The sequence below is a fragment of the Gopherus flavomarginatus genome, chromosome 18 (assembly GCF_025201925.1).
Source record: "Gopherus flavomarginatus isolate rGopFla2 chromosome 18, rGopFla2.mat.asm, whole genome shotgun sequence".
Classification (NCBI taxonomy): Eukaryota; Metazoa; Chordata; order Testudines; family Testudinidae; genus Gopherus; species Gopherus flavomarginatus.
Window position 1 is genome coordinate 8206713 of NC_066634.1, and position 14231 is coordinate 8220943.

At 49.0% G+C, this 14231-nt stretch overlaps 1 protein-coding gene and 1 pseudogene across 1 annotated transcript; both read right to left on the minus strand.

The window, feature by feature from the left end:
• Window positions 1-1758: 1758 nt before the first annotated feature.
• Window positions 1759-9122, minus strand: LOC127036944 (soluble scavenger receptor cysteine-rich domain-containing protein SSC5D-like). The gene is made up of 4 exons (XM_050928231.1): window positions 9119-9122; window positions 8103-8651; window positions 3588-5266; window positions 1759-2611 (listed from the first exon to the last, which is right to left on the minus strand). Exons 1-3 carry the CDS (start codon window positions 9120-9122, stop codon window positions 4920-4922), a joined length of 900 nt encoding a protein of 299 aa, XP_050784188.1. The 3' UTR covers window positions 1759-2611; window positions 3588-4919.
• Window positions 9123-10281: 1159 nt separating this feature from the next.
• Window positions 10282-12986, minus strand: LOC127036945 (scavenger receptor cysteine-rich domain-containing group B protein-like; annotated as a pseudogene).
• Window positions 12987-14231: the final 1245 nt, after the last annotated feature.

Genomic DNA, 14231 nt, shown 5'->3' on the forward strand with positions numbered 1-14231 from the left:
CCCAGCTTCTGGCAAACAGAGGCTAGGAACACCATCCCCACCCATCCTGGCTAACAGCCATTGATGGACCTGTCCTCCATGAATTTATCTAGTTCCTTTTTAAACACTGTTACAGTCTTTGGCCTTCACAACATCCTCTGGAAAATTGTTCCTCAGACTGACTGTGTGTTGTGTGAAGAAATACTTCTTTTTGTTCATTTTAAACCTGCTGCCTAGTAATTTCATTTGGTGACCCCTAGTTTTTGTGTTAAGAGAAGGAGTAAAATATATGTAAGCAGAGTCAGGATAAGCTCTACCCTGACATCTGGTGGAAAGAATTTCAGAGAATGTATTTGCATAGGCACGCCTACCCTATCCCAGACTGCCGAGCTGTGGGACTGCTTGGTGACAAATGACTCACCCTCAGTTGGGTGGTACTTGCTAGACAGGGGACATGGGTTCCAAAACCCAGTGAACTGAGAGAGGGTGAGGGCTGGGGACAGGTATCTGTGCCTGGTGGTGTAGTTGCCTTGTGGAGCCAGAAGCACCATTTCCATCTCCTCCTCTCCCCACTGTAGAATGTCAGTTGATTTTTTTTATTCCCTCAAGAATCTAAATGCAGGTAACTGAGCTGAACTCACTTTGGGCTAATGGTGCACTAGTACTGGGGCTCCCTTGCTAAGAGCTGAGAGTTGAAATCACTAAAGAGCTGAAATTACTGAGCTGAAAGCACTGAGTACTGTGCTAACTAGTAGGGGAGCCTGAAGCTATACGGTGGAACTGAGCAGCTGGCGGAGTGGGGCAGTTGTGGGGACGGCTGGAGTGGATCATGGGACAACTGGTGGCAGCGGAGCAGCTGGCAGAGCGGAGTAGCTGTGGGACGGGTGGAGCGGCCCACAGAGTGAACAGAGCTGAGCAGTTTGCAGGGAGAACTAGAGCAGCTCATGGAGCAGAGCAGCTGGTGGAGCGGAGCAGTTTGTGGAGAAGGCGGAAGCAGAACCCACGGAGAGGCAGGGCAGTTGGCCCCGGACCACGTAAGGTGCCCCTTTCTACCCAGGCTGGGGGGAGGGACCTCTACAGATAAACTCTCGAACTCTGGGGTGGCATTGACCAGAGACTTTTGGGTTGTTGGACTTCGGGGTGATTGGACTTAAAACCCTAAGGGGAAAAAGGACGGTGCCAAACGTACTTGGAGGTAGTTTTTTGTTTACGGTTTGTGTTATAACCCTGTTTGTGGTGTTTCTCCAATGGGATGCTGCATTGATTCCTTCCTTTATTAAAAAGATTTTGCTACACTCAGACTCCGTGCTTGCGAGAGGGGAAGTATTGCCTCCTAGAGGCGCCCAGGGGGGTGTGGTATGTGAGTGTCCCAGGTCACTGGGTGGGGGCTCGAGCCGGTTATGCATTGTGTTACTGAAATGGAACCCCTGGATACTGAACCCGGCCCTTGTTGCTGCCAACTCAGAGGGGCAGAAGGGTTACATATAAATTCCTTATTTACTTTCTCCACACAAGTCATGATTTTATAGACCACAGTCATATCCCCCCTTAGTTGTCTCTTTTCCAAGCTGAAAAGTCCCCGTCTCATTAATCTCTCATCACATGGAAGCTGTTCCATACCTCTAATCATTTTTGTTGTTCTTTTCAGAACCTTTTCCAATTCCAATATATCTTTTTTGAGATGGGGCAGCCACATTTGCATACAGCATTTAAGATGTAGGCGTACCAGGGATGTATATAGAGGCAATGTGATATTTTCTGTCTTATTATCTATCCATTTCTTAATGAGCCCCAAAATTCTGTTCACTTTTTTGACTGCCACTGCATATTGAGTGGATATTTTCAGGGAACTATCCACAATGACTCCAAGATCTCTTTCCTGAGTGGTAAGAGCTAATTTAGACCACATCATTTTATATATCTAGAGGGCTCCATGGGGAGCCAACAGCATTTAATGGTGGTTATGGTTAAAAACCGTTCCAGGTGACCCTTCAGTTCTCGCACAGCTCCAGATGCCCACGGCATGCTCCCGTCCCTTGCCACAGTCTGATTGCTCAAACTCATGTGAGAGCTAAGTATGTCAACAGGCATCTCCGATGGGACCCCAGCACTGCTCTGCCTTCATGAAGCCAGGGCGACCAGAAGTCAGAGCAGCCTGGCCTAGGATCACAGCCCAACTCCCTAAGCTAAATGAAGAACCACTCCCAGGGTTGGGTTTAAGGCCCACATCTGAGATGCCCTGAGTCTCTTCCCATGCTGCATACAGGCCAGCTCACAACTATACCACAAGGGGGTGACACAACTCATAAAAGACGTTATTCCAGGTGTTTCCTGCATTTATTAACAATGAGCTCATTGTCCTGTTCAGAACTTGCCCTGCCATTAAAGGCCGCTCAGGACATATGCTGCAAGCATGGCCCTCTCCTTGCTAGAGGTAGAAGCAGCAATGTGAGATGTGCCCCTTGCATGCACTAGTGCAAGAGACATGGAGGGTGGAATGTTTGGACACTAGTAGGTGAAGCTGCCATCTCCCCGTTCCAAGCCAGGCTTCCCCGCAGCCCTGTGTTGCTAGTGTCCTCCTAGTCAATACATCTCTCGCTGAGGTCTCTGGGTGCCAAAAGACTTGGGACGTCTGTGAATGAAACAATGTGAAGGGGAGTGAGGATAGAGACAGAAGCAAAATGAGCTAAATCATTTCAGCTATAATCCTCCTGGCAATCCCCCCGCTCATGTCCCTCCTACACTCCCTGCAAAGGCCAGGAATCCTGCTCACACTCTAACCGCTTCCTCTGATAATTCCCCCTGACATCTCAGCAGCTGAGGAGCACAGGGAGGCATCTGGGTGGCAAAGGAATCTCAGCTCTGAAAATACTGGACAAATCCTACAGCAACAGAAGGGCCTTCAAATGCATCATTTCTGATTCCCAGTGGCGGGACAGTTTGACAGTGGCTCTCGGAGAGTGACAGGCCAAAGCCACAAAAGTAGACCCAGATTCAAACAGGCCAGATTTTACACTGTTCGGTCTCTGCTCTGGGCCAGAGGAGATTTGAGCTTTGGTTTTAGATTCCAACCCCGCTCCTCACAGCTAAACCATGCTGCAATACAGAGATTCCCGCTTCCATGTAATCATACATCTCATGCCTCCATCCCATTGCTTTGCCTGGGAAAATCAGTGAGTACAGCCAATGGGCAGATTCACCTCGAATGGAAAGGAAGGATTGTAGTTTGCAAAGTCTGAAGAGAATGGCCCAAGCTGCCTTTGAGTGACAGATCATGACAAATCTCCTCTTGCTCACAGATAGAAAAGGCTACCTATAATTTAGGTGACAAAGAGTATCCTACTCTGAGGATGATTTTGGCCCATCCTTGTAGCGCCACATGATTCTGGGATTTCATCATTTATAGGATAATTATCAGTAAGAGATGGGATTCCCCCTCTCCCCCAGTTTCACGGAAGTGGATACAAATAATGAAAGATGTCCAAGGTTTGTTTGTGTCCTTGAGTCTGACAACACAGGCATTACCATGGAGCTGACCAGAGACATTGCTGCCTGAATTACCCAGCTGAATGTCTAAGCAGAACTACCCATAAATGACAGTTACTCACTGGCATATATAACCGACTCCTCTCCCATCGCTGGGTCCTCTCCCGCCTGCCCCTGGCTGCCATTGCCAGTTCTCAGGGGCTCAGGGAGGGTGGGGGCTCCTTTCTCCAGGATGCAGGTGATGATCGGGGCAGATCCCAGCAGGAGCAGAACCAGGGCAGAGCGGAGAAGCCAGACGCCAAGGACATTGCAGGCCTGGGGCATGGGAGGAAAGGCAGAGGTAGGGCTATGCCATAGGTTATACCTAAGGCTAAGATTTTGTCACAAATATTTTTAGTAAAATTCACGGGCAGGACAGGGGAAAAAAGAAAAATTCACAGAACTGTGACCTGTCTGTGACTTTTAATAAAAATATTGTGACATAATGGGGATCTGCGGGTCCCCAGACTTCTTGAAGCAGGGCAACTGTGCAGGGTTTAGGAGATGCCTGCAGCAGCTGTCGGGCTGTGGGGTACCCCTGCCACCTGCAGCTCAGGGCCCCTGGCGGCCTGGAGCTCGGGTGATCCCCCACCACCGCCACCCATGAGCTTGGGGGTTCCCCCATACCCCCTGGTAGCCGAGTCCTCGGGGATTCCCATGACACCCTCGGCAGCTCGGAGCTGCAGGGTACCCCACCACCCACATCATATGGGAGCTGCGGGAGTAACCAGCAGTGACTTCTGTGACCTCTGTGACTAAATCATAGGCTTAGTTATAACACCAGAAGGGATCATTGTGATCATCTTGTCTGACTTCATACCTAAAACTGGCCACAGGAAGCCCCTGAACTAATTTCAGTTTGAACGGCAGCTGGGGGGCTGGGCGGGTGGGAATATGCTGTTCAGTGACACAGATTGATGGGGAAACCAGTGTTGAGAGCATGTGCAATTTGGCTGCGTTTGGGCCCTGAAGGTTGTTGAGCACCCCCTGAGAAACACTGGGAGCCCTCCCATCCCACTGACATCTCAAAACCGTGTGGGACCTGCCCAGCGACTCTCAGCGTTAGTATTCCCTTAGACATTGGGGACTGAAGCAAAAAAAGAACTTTGGGCCAGGAAGTGAAGAGAATCCTGTGTCCAGCTTAAAGCACATGCCAGGATTTCAGGCTGAATGAAGGCAAATGGATTCACCCCACTTGGAATTCAAGCCCAGCATTAACTCCCGGATTGCTGAGAAAGTGCAGAGAGAGACAATGGACAGGGCCTCAGTTTTAGTTCTCAGCATCAAAGACCCAGCTCAGGCCAGTCTGGGACATCAGGATCAGGGCTGATTCAGAGGGGAGAATGACCCCTGTTGAGTAACACATGCTGCTCTACTCCCTGCAGCACAGTACCTGCCACCCAGTGCCACATGTGTCATGAGTGAGGGTTACCTGAGCACACAACACTAGCATCTTCTGCATGGTAACAGTCATGCACTCCCCAAGGCCTAGCCCTGCATTCGGAGAGGACAGCTTCTGTCCGTGTGCAGTTAACACGATCCAGCCAGATAAGGTGAGATCCTCGTCCAAAGTGAGCGTCATGTGGTGCTAATGATGCCATCCCACAGCCTTGCTGCTTGCACACAACTCTGGCATCAAGAAAGTCCCAGTCATCATCACACACAGTTCCCCACTGCTGGCTCAGGAACACCTCGACTCTCCCTGCACAGTGAAGTGGGCCATTCACCAGCTGGAGCTGAGCAGGCTCTGAAATAGATAAACCTATAAACACAGCATGTGAATAGAGACTCTCTTCAATTCATTTTACTACAAATGACTGAGTGATGACAGTGCCTCTCTGCGAAGTCTCAAAGGGCTCAGTATACAGCTGCTGCTACTGCATCTGTAGGGCCATGTCGCCCTCCACTGAGAAGCAGCCACCCCTGGAGCTCATTACGAGGGCAGGGAAACATGGCACAGACATTCAATACAAGTAAAGAGAATCCTAAGTCTGATCAAAATTGCAGGGGTGTTTTAGAGAGGCAGGAGGTAATTAAAAAGTAAACACAATTCTGCAGTCACAAAGGTTGGGTTCTTTGATCCATCCTGGTTAAGCAAGGAAGTGAAGGCAGCAATAAGAAATACATTTTACATCCACACCCACACAACAAAAGGAAAAAGGAGGAAGTAAAGACTAGAAATCAGTAATTATGAAACAAAGATAATTGATAAGGGAAGCTAAAGGTATTAATGAAAACTCTACAGCTATTAGGGTTAAGAACAATAAAAAAAATCTTTAAATATATTGTGAAAAAATGAAATCCTAGCAAATATATTGGCCAATTCCTTAATAGTGATGGTCAAATAGTCAGTCATAATGCAGAAAAGTTAGAATGTTCTATATTTGGAAGGATGATGTAGAGTAATAATGAAATACTTTCTATTCAATGACCAGGCAATATGTTAATCAGCAACTATTGAAGTTCAACGCTTTCAGATCTGGAGAACGAGATAACTTACACCTAAGAGTATTAAAATAATTGACTGAGGTACTCTTTGAGCCATTGATTTTGACATTTAACAAATTCTGGAACACTGGGCAAGTCCCAGAGAACTTGGAAAAGATTAATGTGCCAATATTTAAAAAAAATGAAATGAAAGGGATATCCTGGGAAATTATAAGTAGAATATCCTGGCATCAATCCTAGGCAAAATAATGTAAAGGAGGCTATTAGTAAGGCTTTATGGAAAATAGATCTTGACGGGTTGCCATTGTTTTCTGATGCGATCACAACTCTGTTGGATAAGGGTAGATGTGTTGACATTCTATACTCAGCGCCACATTCTGAGCTGTGTCTTTGAAAAGCACAGCATAGAACGCACAGCTCAGGGTGGGGGTTATGGTGGCTTTAAACCACCTTTCTGCCTGCCCCATTCTGGGCTACTTTGGGGGTTGAAGAGACCCCTGGCATAACTTGGATAGTTGTGGGCCTTATGTGGGTCATGGCAGCCTCCAGGGGGCTGCCCTGTGGGCTGCAGCATTGACAGAATGTCAGTAGCACTGTGTGTAGCAGCAGTCCCACCTTTGACAGCCCCAGTATGCTCCTACCCCAGGCCTTGTGAGGGAGTCCTTGGAGGAAAGCCATATGGCTGTCTTCTTTATGCCTGTGCTGGGCCAGCACTTGGGGGTTTAGGCCCCTTTATGTTGCTCCAGCCCTTTTACTCAGCATAAAGGCACTGGAATGGTGGGGAGGAACTGGGAACTGGAATGTAGAAATGTGTTTGGGGTTTGACTTAGTCCCACAAGACATTCTAGCTTAAAACACTAGCACTCTACAAAATCAATGCATTCCGTATTAAATTAAAACTGGTCTAACTGAGAGATTTCAAAAAATAATTGTAACAGGGAATCATCATCCAATGGGGTGACTGAAGTGGGATCCTGCAGGGACCTGTTCTGGGCCCAATGATATTCAATATTTTTTTTTATCAATAATCTGATCTGGAGGGAATGTAAAATGACTGCTGGTGAAGATTGCAGAGGGCACAGCAATTGGTGGATTGGTAGATAATGATAGGAACAGGTCAGTTATACAGACAGATCTGGATTGCTTGTTACGGAGAGGATCATTTGAACAACTTGTATGTTAACGCAGCCAGCTAGATCTAGGAACAAAGAATGCAGGGCACACTTGCAGGACGGGGGGCTGTCGGCTGGAATGTAGTGACTCTGCAAAAGATCTAGGGTGGGAACAGCTGAGCATGAGGTTCCAGTGTGATGTTGCAGCTAAGAGGACAAATGCCATCCTGAGATGTGTAAGAGGAATATCATGTAGGAGGAGGGAAGTGGTATTTGCTCTCTACATGGTGTTAGTGAGACTGGAACTACATACTGTGTCCAGTTCTCATGTCCACACTTCCAAAGATAAGATGAAAGGGCTCAGAAAAGAGCTCTGAGGATGAATCGAGGTGCGGAAAACCTGCCTTCTAGTGAGGCTCAGTCTGTTTAGTTTGCTCAAGAGAAGGTTAAAGGGTGACTCGATCACAGTCTCCGAGTACCACCGGGGGTAGAGATTTCTGGGAGCAGAAGGCTGTTAATTCTGGCATAGGAAGGCAGAAAGAGATCCCAGGGTTGGGGGCTGAATGGCAGGAGTAAGCTGGGCATTTTTACCAGTAAGCAGAATTAACCATTGAAAAAACTGGTGGGGATTCTCCATCACTAGGAGTCCTTCCATTGAGCCTTGGTGTCATTCTGAAACATAAGCTATAGCTCATCCAGAAGGTGTAGCAGAGACTGGGAAGGATTCTATGGGATGGCTGTAATGGTCCTTTAGACTTTAAAACCTATCAATTTCTCAACTTGCCAATGAGCTAAAGAAATGGGGTTAGCACCCAGAGTCCACTAAAAGTGACAGAGGATGGTGAGCTCCCATGAGCGCAGGCTGGGTCTGCTCACCAATGAAGCCCAAGCGGTATCTCCATCGCCACAGTAACTCAGTCTGCAACAGCAGAGCATTAGGGTTCGGGTGGGCTCAGAGAGGAGAATACTCTTTGGTGAGTTATTGGCACTAATTCCTGCAGCACAGTGCCCCCTTGGGATGACCCGGGCTAATATTACCTGAGCACACAACCCCAGCAATTTCTCCATGGGTGCAGTTATGGACTCCCCGGGGCTTGGCCCTGCATTCGGTGATGGCCGCCTCTGTCCCTGTGCAGCGGACATCATTCAGCCAGATGGGGTCAGAGCCTTGTCCAAACTGCGCTCTTCCTGGGGCTGATAATGCCGTCCCGCAGCCCAGCTGCCTGCACACAACTCCAGCATCTCGTAGGTCCCAGCTGTGATCACACACGGTTCCCCATTGCTGGTTATGAAGCACTTCGACTCTTCCTGTGCAGCGACTCTGGCTGTTCACCAGCTGGAGCTGGGACTGCTCTGAAACAGTCAAACCTACCAATGCACCACAGGCATTACCATGGAGCTGTACCGAGGTCAGAGCTAAAAGGAACAGGTGGCCGCTACCTTTACGGGAGTGTTGGAAGATGATTTTTTTAAAGCAAGGATGAAAAAGTGGCAATGAATGAAACTTAGAAATGATAATGTGCTGGGTAGTTGAAATGTCAATGCTGGTTTGCAGCAGCTTGGGGTCAGACCCATAGCAGAGCAGTTCTTCAAAAATTGCCACTTTTCATTATTGTTAATGGTGTGTTTTCCATTTTTAGCCTTTGTTGGCACCTGTTTGCAAAAATTTTTGGTTCTGAATCACTTCCCACACTGCTGTACATTAGCCAAGTCGAGCAGGCATGGTGTCCCTAGCCTCTGTTTGCCAGAAGCTGGGAATGGGCAACAGGACAGGTGATTACCTGCTCTGTTCATTCCTTCTGAAGCAGCTGGCACTGGCCCCTGTCGAAAGACAGGATATTGGGTTAAATAGACCTTTGGTCTGACCCAGTATGGCCGTTCTTATGTTCTTACATATGCTAATGAGGACAACAGCAATTGGATGTCGGTATGTCTCTTTATCAATTTAGAAAAAATATTTAAAAATGATTCTTGTTAAAAATGATAACATGAAACTGACATATTTCTGACATGAGCATTCTTAGCCTAAAAGTTCCTCTAGGGGCACATCACACCCATAGCCGGCTCTCTATGCCAGCTCCTCATAGTGTTTGGTTGAGGGTCTAGGTCCTGCTCTTTGTTCTGGGCCCAGCAGATCTAATCTAAACTAATGTTCTAGAACAGGCCTGCACAACTCGTAAAGCGAGCACCTCCCGGCCCCGCGAAAACACCCCGCTCCAGTACCGCTCAGTCCTGCAGAAATAAACCCTCCTTCCCCAGCGCCGCCCCACCAAAACAGCTGTGGGCCAAAAAGTAAGGTTGGGGGTGGGGAGGTGATACTTGTTTTTAAATCAACCAGGGACTTCCAGCTGAAGAGGTGGCTGGGAGCCCTCAGGGGCAAATTAAGGGGCCCGGGGCTCTGGTGGCTGGGGGAACCCGGAGCTTTCCGGGGCTGGGGCTGAGATTTAAAGGGCTCAGGGCTCCCCGTGGCTGTGGGCAGCCCAGAGCCTTTGACTCCCAGCAGAGGCTGAGATGTAAAGGACTCTGGGCTCCCTGCCGCTGCAGGCAGCCCAGAGCCCTTTGACTCCCAGCCGCGGGGAGCCCTGAGCCCCTTAAATCTGAGCCTCGGCCAGGAGTCAAAGGGCTCTGGGCTGCCCGCAGAGTGCTGGGGGGGGATTTAGAATCCCCCCACGGGCCGCACAGTGAGGATCCGCGGGCCGTACGTTGTGCAGGCCTGCTCTAGAATGTGGATCAGCTTCCCTTGCAACATGGAGCTCTCTCCCATAGGGGTAAAGTTGGATACAGAACTTGCTCAGGGGCTGTAGAGTAAACTGCCTCAGGAACTAAGAACCACTGCAGACCTTAACATCTTCCACTCACAGTGCCAGCAGCACACCTCTGGCCTGCCTTCTCCAACACAAACACAGGATAGTGTGGCCATTTGGCTAGCGCAAGGTGTTCCGCCACGTCAGTGATGAGGACAGGATAAGAACTACAGGTGGCTGAAACTTGAAAATTTCAGTTCACAGGACCAAACCAAATCATTCTGAAATTTCTCATGAATTGGAAATTCTGAAAAAAAATCAGCAAAGAATCCTGTGGCACCTTATAGACTAACAGACGTTTTGGAGCATGAGCTTTCGTGGGTGAATACCCACTTCGTCAGATGCATGTAGTGGAAATTTCCAGGGACAGGTATATATTTCTTCATGAGGTTGATGGATTTCCACTCCATACAGCTAAATGCAGTGCCTTGCATGGTGTCAAGTATCAGAGGGGTAGCCGTGTTAGTCTGAATCTGAAAAAAATCAGTTTCAGAACATTCCCATTTTCTTATTTTGTTTTGGAATTTCAAAATTTTTTTCAAATTCTGTTTGATGAGGTTATATTAATGCGCATATTATTTGTATGTTATTTTTTGACTTGTCAGTAGTACAAGTGACTAATAGGCACTACCACCATTGACAAGTAATGATCTGACATAATAATATTCTGTTATTGTTATATTATTATATGTTCTATTGCTGGTCTATGTTTTATTTTTAAAATCATTAGGGGCAGCTGCCACTTAGTATTGATTAAGAATATTATCTTTTATTTTATGTCAAAGTTGTAATGAAAGACTTTGAGCTGCAGCCCTGCTCCCTGCAGTACAGCACCCACTAGGTCCAGCACTGACTGTGAACCAGGCCCACTAATGCCAGGCTAGGTCACTGTGATCAGAACTGACTATGAGAGGAGGGTGCCCCCTGCTGAACCACCATCACTCCTGTACAGGTCCCCTATCGCCATGCAGGAAATTACATATGTGAGGGTTACCTGAGCACACTACATCGGCATTTTCTTCATGAGTACAGTTATGGTCTCCCCAAAGTCTAGCCCTGCACTCGGTGAGGGAAGCTTCTGTTTCTGTGCAGTTAATCTCATCGAGCCAGAAGGGGTGAGACCCTTCTCCAAATCAAGCTTTGTCTGGGACTGATAACACTGCCCCACATGCCAGCTGCCTGCACACGACTTTGGCATCATTAATATCCCAGCTGTGATCACATACGGCTCCCCATTGCTGGTCATGAAGCACCTCGACTCAGCCAGCACAGTGACTTGGGCCGTTCACCAGGCGGAGCTGAGTGTGTTTCAAAATGGTCAAACCTACAAATGCCCCAGGAGAAAAAAAGACTAAATAGTAAAATCCACCCCAGGAGGTGCTGTAATTATTCCCCCAACCAAGTGCACTAAACCCAGGAAATTCAGTGTTAAGGTGAAACTGCAAAGAACCCTCAGCATGTTACGATCTGGGAGGTCCCAGCTAAGCACCAATCAACCTTATCTCTGCCCTGCAGTGACTGGGGGGTTTGGACAATGCTGGTCTCTCAGATGCATGTATGGCCCAGTGGGCATGTTACAGAGCTAGGAATTCTGGGAATTCTATGGAGACAGATTGAGGGTTTGTGAAAAGCTCCTCTCAGCCCCCCAAAAGTCAGCAGCACAGGGCAGAATTGAGGCTGCCTAGCTTGGCTGTGCTTGAGATGCCCGTGCTCATGGGTATGGGACCAGGAGCCCAACGAACAAGCCACATCACCAGCTGCAGGGCCCAGATAGCCCACTCATGCTGGGAGCATCCCTACTGCCATGGAGGGAAGACTTGCCTGCATGAAACAGCCCCTCTGCAAGAGGAGCTAGGAGCAGGCAGGGACCCACTGCATCCAGTGGGGTGAGCTGTCAACCTCCCACCAAAGGGCACTCTCCTGCCATTGTCCCCCAGGTGGATGGAGGGCTGTGGGGGAGCATGTGTTGTGCCTGCGTGGTTGTGGACAGGCAGTGGTTATTGCTGTGGCATGGTGAGGTGACTCTGTTATCCAACCTCCCTGTCAACTCCCCTGCTCCAACCCTAACCGGGGATGAATCATGGTTTCCCCTTCTCACGGGCTGGCCCTTGGCTCTGTACAATGCCCTAAAGATCACAGGGGCTATCTGGCCCTTCATGCACCTGGCCAATAGGTGGAGGCACTGAGTACAGAGAACACAGGGCCCGCTGGACCAAAGTTGGGACACCTCAGAGTGGGGTTGGGGGGCATTGGGAGTGCCCCTTGAGGGGCCTGAACATGGTTTCCCTGGAGGGTGTGGGGGATGTCCCAGGTCAGCACATGGCTGGGAAGGACCATGTGACCATGTGGGAGCTCTGCATAGGGAGCAGGGCTGGGGTGGGGCTGTCTAGCCTGAGAGAAGAGTCCCAGAGGGGACTGTGATGGTGAGAAAAGGGACCAGAGAGGATGTCGGAAGCCCGGAAGGGGAGACTTCATTTGAAACAGCAGTTGGGAGATTTATGAGTATCCGCAGGTCACACCCAGAAGAGAAGCTGAGGCCCCATAGGACATCTCAGTGTGGCAGCTTTGTTGGACATGTTACAGTCACTCACCCCACTCCCAGCAGCACAACGCTCCCAAAGCTGCTCTGGAGCACTGGGGTGAGAACTGACTATGGGGAGGAGAACGCCTCCACCTCCTGCACAATAAGACAGGGGTTAATATTACTTGAACAGTCAACACCGGCATCTCTTCTGTGGGTACAGTTCTTGCCTCCCCAAGGACTAGCTCTGCATTCAGAGAGGGCAACTTCTGTCCCTGTGCAGTTAATCTCAGCCAGCCAGATGGGGTCAGACCGTTCTCCAAACTCAGCCAGCCCTGGGGCTGATAACGCCGTCCCACAGCCCAAGTGCCTGCACACGACTACAGCATCCTGTAAGTCCCAGCCCTCATCACACACAGTTCCCCACTTCTGATTATGAAGCACCTCGACTCTCCCAGAACAACGACTCGAGCCATTCACCAGCTGGAGCTGAGCATGCTCTGAAATGCTCAAACCTGCAAGTGCAATGTGGGAATAAAGACTCAGAGAGGGAAAGATTAGGTCTGAGCCATGAATGTCCTTCCTAGCATCCTCCATGCCTATATGTCTTTACAGCGGGCTGTTCCCTGTCTCCTGGGAGCCTGGAGGCAACCAGACCTTTGCCTCTGAGCCAGGGCTTAGGATGTGAGTTTCAATAGCAGAAAACCCTAACTATATAAAAGTAACAAATTCCTGCAGCCCAGACTATTTACTCCAAGGGCTGCACATGAAATATGAAGATTTCCTTCTTGAGAACATAGCTTCCTTTCGAAGGGCATAGGTAAGTGGCAGAAGCCCTACCCATAATGCCGTCCTTGATGGGCAAGTGGGGGTGTGGCTTTTGCTACATGTGGGTTGCACCAGTTCGACTGAATTTAGTTAAACTGTGCAAAATCCTGTTATTTTGGATTTGGCCATTCTGGGGTTAGCTTCCCGCTGTCAGAACAGGGACGAAGCAGAATCAAGATAAGTGTAGATGCTCCAATTGGCATGGTTTTCACTCCATTTGCAAACAACACTTTAATTAACCCAGTTCCGATTTATGCCTCAGGAACTGACTGATGCTAAAACACAGTGGGAACCCAGGTCAGAACTGTAAGGGAGCTCCTAGGTCATCCAGTTAAATCCCCTGCTATTGCAGGCATCCCCCATCATATCATCCCATTCGTAAACACGTCAAGATCCATCTTCAAACTAGTTCGGGTGTTTGTTCCCACTCCTCCTACTGGGGGTCTGCTCCAGAACCTCCTTCCTCTGTTGGTTAGGACCCATCTTCTAATTTCCAGCCTCAATTTATTCCTGGCCAGTTTATCCCCATTTGTTCTGGTGTCAGCATTATCCGTTAGCTTCAGTAGTTCTTCTGTCCCCTGACCCCTGAGCTATGTGCAGAGAACCATCAGATCCCCTGTCAGCCGGCTTTTGCTAGGCTAAACAAGCCAAGATCTCCAGTCTCCTCTAGTCAGACCAGCTCTCCATTCTCCTGGTCATCCTAGCAGCCCTTCTCTGCACCTGGGCCTGTTTGAATTCACACCCCAGTGAGGCTGGGCAGGGCTCTTAACCCCGTGGGGTGGATGGGTAACGGAGATCCAGAGTGACTAAGTGGCTTGCCCAAGGTCACACAGGAAATCTGTGCCAGAGCAGAGACTTGAACATAGCCCGGAGTCATAGGGTTTAAGGCCAGAAGGGGCCACCAGATAATCCTACTTCCTGTGTATCACAGGCCATGAGCACCACCCAGCACCTGCACACTAAACCCTAAAATGGAAATTGTATCACGGCCCTCAGGAGACTAGACTATTGTGT

Excerpts from the sequence above, each read along its gene's own strand:
- LOC127036944 (XM_050928231.1), bottom strand. Across the intron at positions 5,267-8,102 it reads TGCTGGGGTTGTGTGCTCAG|GTTTATCTATTTCAGAGCCT; the intron begins GTAATATTAGCC and ends CTGTGTTTATAG.